General features: G+C 38.7%; 1 protein-coding gene across 3 annotated transcripts in view; it reads right to left on the bottom strand.

Annotated features, from left to right (window-relative positions):
- Positions 1-844: 844 nt before the first annotated feature.
- Positions 845-6,000, bottom strand: part of LOC126198875 (uncharacterized) — a 220,701-nt gene continuing 215,545 nt past the window's right edge. For all 3 annotated transcript variants that reach the window (XM_049935478.1, XM_049935477.1, XM_049935479.1), the window contains exon 7: positions 845-1,297. In XM_049935478.1, coding sequence (XP_049791435.1) covers positions 1,203-1,297 — 95 coding nt within the window. In that variant the 3' untranslated portion in view covers positions 845-1,202. The remainder of the gene's footprint in view (positions 1,298-6,000) is intronic.

Genomic DNA, 6,000 nt, shown 5'->3' with positions numbered 1-6,000 from the left:
GGTGTTGGCTCTTCTGCCAACACATCAGGTTTTATACTGTTAGGACAATAATTTCAATAATTTGTGGCTTTCCTATACCCTGCAATGCGGAAATGATTAATCCTAGAGTAAAAAATGAATAGGACATTTTTTGCGTTCAAAATTTAACGTAATTTAATTTTAGTGGGAAATATTTTCGCTAGAATCCGCGGATTTCGAGTTGTTCGAGGAAAACATATAAAAGTCAGCTTTTAACCCCCACCCCATCCCAATCCTCACACCCCACCCGTACGGATTTTTAGTATGTTTTTCATGACACTTCCTCCTACCACAATACAAAAATTGCTACCACACGATTTCTTCGTCGACTTCACTATCTCTGTTGTTGCTTTGACTCCAAATAATCAACATTTATAGCAGTACTAATAAGAGAAGGATAAATTTTAGGTAACAATAAAATTGACGGATCTAGTCACACGAAAAAGAACTACCGCTTATTCGCCTTTAGGTCTATAATAGGAATACTTCGACAGTCCTAACTGTATATAATGATTGTGTGTCTTTGCTAAGGAATTTTACCAATTCTACCAACTGTTAATTACCCTTGTAGGAAAGTTAGACAAATAATGAAACGTAGATTCACAGCGGCTACATTCGTGCCATTAGATGAAATCTCCACCAGGGAACGACACAGAACATCATATAGGCTAAGGAAATACGAATTTAAATTCCGGCAGCACTTCCACCGTGATTGGAAACCCAGTGTCCTTCAGCTGCCATCAACTCGCCTCAGTGATCACAGGTAACCAATCTGGCAATACGCTGTAGTTTCATACTGTAAGGTGCAAAGTAAAATGCACAAGGGTCAGCTATAATTACATTTAATAACAACTCACTTTCTCATACTACAGGAGCGAATACATCTGTATATAAATAAACAATGAAAATTAGTAACAAGCTACTTCTGTTAGCATCGAGGTATATAGTTGACAACACAAGCACATAAAAAGCAAAGAATTTAGGCATCAGCTAATACAGGCGCCTTCTCTCGGATGATGCTTAACCGTTGCATTTCCGCGTCGAGCTTCTCAGTCCTTGCTCTGGTCAGCGTGTTGTAACTGGATAGGATTCTTATCCCCCATTTTTCGTCCACTGGTTGCCAGTAACGCCAGCAGCGTGTTCCACGCGCTGGCGCAGCGCCACGAGAAGGCAGGCAGGCACGCCTAACCCACGAAGGGCACGGGAGGCGACGGTTTGCTCTCGTCCAACAGCTGCCTGTAGAAGCTGTGGACAACCAGCATCCCGTACACGTCCAGTCCTGAAAACACATAGCGACCATTACGCACTGACCCTTTCGTCTTCATTCACTCTGACGAGTGGGCCTGCAACAGAACGGTGTTATTGTCTATTTACAAAGTGTGCTGTTGAAATATGACGTCCTCAGTTATTAATTTTTATAAAGGTTTAATCACAATAAAAATGCGCAATGAAGTTATTGTTCTAGAATTAAGAATATAAAACAAATCATTTGCCTATGGTCTGAGCTCCACCTTATTACGAAAAAGAGACACTATTTAAAAGATGCATCAAATCCACGATTTTGAAGATACAGCAATGAGATTTTGGACCATGCTTTACATGAAATTAACACATTTACTGTTAAGTTCCTTGGATTACATATATTTACATTCTGTTAATGAAATTTGAAATTTTTATTTAAAAAAATAATATATTCTCAGAAACTGTTAAAGAGATTTCTACAAAATTTTCTCTTTTCGATCTCTTTGCATATAGCAAGCTTCTCTCATGAGATTTTTTGAATATATCTAAGAGAAGAATTTTAATAATGTTTAATTATACTTCTTTAACTATAATATAAAATCCATGCAAACTTACAGGCACTGTTCAAATGGTTGAAATGGCTCTGAGCACTATGGGACTTAACTTCTGAGGTCATCAGTCCCATTGAACTTAGAACAACTTAAACGTAACTAACCTAAGGACATCACACACATCCATGCCCGAGGCAGGATTCGAACCTGCGAGCGTAGTGGTGGCGTGGTTCCAGACTGTAGCGCCTAGAACCGCTCGGCCACTCCTACCGGCGCAGGCACTGTGCCCCATATCTCAGTTTACACTCATAATTTCAAAATTTACTCTTGAGACATTATTTACTGGGTTTAAGGAAATAGGTGAACAAAATTCCATAATTCTATCCTTCATAGATTCTGACAAAAAGGTACACAAATTTTATAAAACATAATTTTCAGGAAAGGCAATTTCAAGTTCACGTTAACGTTTTTTATTATGTCATATATTCAGAAGGCCCTAGATTTGTACTCAGGGTTCTCTTATCCTTCAAAGTTTCTTTACTGGTTTCTTGTTTCCGGCCTTCTTTCATTTACCCAGTCTCCAACTGACTTTTCAGCTTCAGACAGGCACTGTAAATCTATTTTTCTCAAGATGTATTGAGTGAAATTTCCTGTCTTCAAGCCCACTCTTTCTAACACATCCTCCGTACATTCCCGTCATTAAATACAAGAACAATTCTGACAACAGCAGGAGATGATAATGTGCCAAACAAGAATTGCTTCTTCATAACCAAAGCAGCTGATTTGTTATTCTTTCTAAGATACGGAGCAGTCACAGATGATCTATAAAACCAAAGAGCATACATATCACAGCGTTCTAGATGCATCCCATGTAAGTTTTATGGAAAGTAATCTACGGAATCGCTGTTCATCGAGCTAGTACTGAAGTGTTGCTTCAGAAAGTTGGGGTTGCAGGAAGGTCGCGTCACACATCTAATTATTTTTTAGATATTTCAGATGTGATTTCATTATTGAAACTCTGGGAACGTATTGTCCATGATTCCTACTAATGAACAAAAATAAATTGAAAATTAACATTTTGGTCAATTTCATGAACGTTCCCCTAACTTGGTATTGATCGTTATTTCAAAAAATATAAAAACATGTTTAAGAAAGAAGAAAGCCATTAGGTTTGGAGGAGGCCCAGCTTTTGCCCTTGTCGTTTCCGTTTGGTGGACACTAGAGTTGTCTTCTACCAAAACTATGGTTGGATACTTCTATATAGTGAGTACATGACGTAGTGAATGGTACGATTACCGATAGTATTGGAAGCGTTGATAGAGAAAGGAAAATGAATGTGTAAGAGAATGGGAGCCGACGACTTCTATTTGTTTTGTTTGATTCTTTGTTTGTTTTGCTCGTAATTAGAACTGCACATCGTGCAGCATTACTCCGCTGTGTATTTTATATCCTTACAAAATATCACTTGCATTTTATAAGTGATAATTATTTGACCGCGTAGCTTCTGCGATCTAATACCATCAAAGTAGTTACTTTTGATGCCAGTATAGTTTACATCCACAAGTATATGAAAATCTCCGTAATTATTGTTACTTTGTACTCAACACAATGTTCATCAAGATCCAGGGCAAGAGTTTCTTGTTATTATTGATAAGTGCGAAAGCTGTTTATGAATAACAGAAGCATGTTTTACACGAGCTCGACGAAGTATTGATGCGATGTCTGATTTGGTTTTGTTTTTGCATTTTTTAATTTTACCTTTTTTGAGGAAATTGCATTTTCTAACGCAGTGTGATAAATCTGTTTTTTAATTTTTATTTTCACTACAATAGCCTCTGCTTCACGTTACAAATCAAGAACTTTCGAATAAAACCTGAATCAAACGTTGACAATTTCAATTTTGCTATAAGTAGTGTTTATTTTTAAGTAACACACAATAGGATAACTATGTAGAACAAAAATGTTCCGTATGTTACGCGGCCCTGTATATATCCTCAATCAGTTTCTAGACAATTTCTAGGGGAATCTAGTAAGACACTGATCACATATGTGAACAAAACGATTGAAATGAGGTGATGCCTGATAGATATGCAAACAGGTAACGTGATTACGATCTTAACTGGCCAAGAAAACTGTGCTTACTTATGACAGTCTACAGCAGCCTATGGAAGTTTTACAACTCATAGCGAACACCTTTCATACAGGGTAAAGGCGAAGTAGGCTGAGTGGCGGACATTGTTGAGACTGGCCTTGTCTTTTTCCGTTTTATGTGGAAAACAGTTTACCACAGGCAGACAGAGCAGAGCAGAGGTAGCCCGACTGTAGTTACAGTGAAAGGTCTTCTTTTGTGATGCTCTCCACATGACTATATTTTTTGTGGTAACATCTGCACAAGTATTGTGAGAAGACGTTTATTATAGTAATAATAATGTCGTGTAACGAGGGCGTCCCGTCGGGTAGACCGTTCGCCTGGTGCAAGTCTTTCGATTTGACGCCACTTCGGCGACTTGCGCGTCGATGGGGATGAAATGATGATGATTAGGACAACACAACACCCAGTCCCGGAGCGGAGAAAACCTCCGACCCAGCCGGGAATCGAACCCGGGCCCTTTGGATTGACATTTTGTCGCGCTGACCATTCAGCTACCGGGGGCGGACAGACGTTTATTAATAATTCTGTATTAAAAAGTCGTCTCTAGTAATTAGTAACTATTTTGCGAGACTTACCATGTTCAGTTATGGGTATGCAGCAGTTGCACAACTTTGCTTCAAGCACACTGAATAAGGTCAGTCTTAGCGACGCCACTCTCATGTCGTTTCAATCAGAGGCGTGAAGCATTTGCAGAAGTGTTTTTGACACCACATCAACTGTACTGCTCATACCGAGGCAAGGTACAGAGTATTTAATTGCCATTATTGTAAAGGAGAGCCAGATGTAATTCAACTCGATCTGTGATCAAGTGTGCTTTGTTCAATATATTGTCACTTGTAAATACAGACTTTTACTGTTTGATTTCAAAACGCGTATCAGTTTTCTTTTCTTAAATCTTACGTTCATATGTAACGATGATGACTGTAACAGCCGCAACAATAGTTGTAGTGTTTTCATAAATTTAAACAGAATATTGCGCATTTTTGATGGGTGGCTTTGCTACGTAAAATTCATTTGTGTAATGTCATTTTCTGAAAGATTCTAGAGTATATTATTTTTATTCACATGATAAGTATTAACTTTAACAGAATGTCTAAAACAGTCAAAGTACTGAAAGAAAGTCAATAAATATCTTGACACTTTCATTCTAGTTCTTGAAAGCAAATGTTAACTTTAGTAAAAACTAACTTGAATAACTATTCCGAGTTAAATGAACTGATTTAACTTTCAAAATTCGGTTACTCAGAACGTGGCGTCCATAAAAAAGCAAATAGAAACTTTAATTTCAGGAGTAATTTAAGTAGATAAATTAAATCACAGTTCCTGTTCCAGTGGTGATGCCGTTACTGTCTTTAGTGAAGAACCGAAATCAAGGTGAGAAGTGAAGTGCTTCGAGCGCTTTGTTACTGCACTGAGGTAACAAGTCATAAGCCGGCCACTGCTACGGTCGCAGGTTCGAATCCTGCCTCGGGCATGGATGTGTATGATGTTCTTAGGTTAGTTAGGTTTAAGTAATTCTAAGTCTAGGGGACTGATGACCTCAGATGTTAAGTCCCATAGTACTTACAGCCATTTGAACCATTTTGACAGGTCATAGGACAGCGATACGCACATACACAGACGACGGTGGCATAGCGTGCACAAGGAATAAAAGGGCAGTGCATTCGTGGAGCTATCATTTGCACTCGAATGATTCACGTGAAAAAGTTTCCGACGTGATTCTGTCTGCACGACGGGAAGTAACAGACTTTGAACGCGGGATGGTAGTTGGAGATAGGTGCATGTGACATTCCATTTCGGAAATCGTTAGGGCATTCAGTACTCCGATATCCAGTGTCAAAGAGTGTGCCGAGAATACAAAATTTCAAACATTACCTTTCACCACACGCAACACTGTGGCCGACGGCCCTCACTTAACGACCAAGAGCAGTGGCGTTTGTGTGTTGTCAGTGCTAACAGACAAGCAAACTGCGAATGAGTGGTACTTAAGTAAATAAATCAGTGAAATCAAAGTGAACTAGAAATTATAATATAAAT

Source organism: Schistocerca nitens, chromosome 8 (genome assembly GCF_023898315.1).
Source record: "Schistocerca nitens isolate TAMUIC-IGC-003100 chromosome 8, iqSchNite1.1, whole genome shotgun sequence".
Lineage (NCBI taxonomy): Eukaryota > Metazoa > Arthropoda > Insecta > Orthoptera > Acrididae > Schistocerca > Schistocerca nitens.
This window is presented reverse-complemented; position numbering and strand designations above follow the sequence as displayed.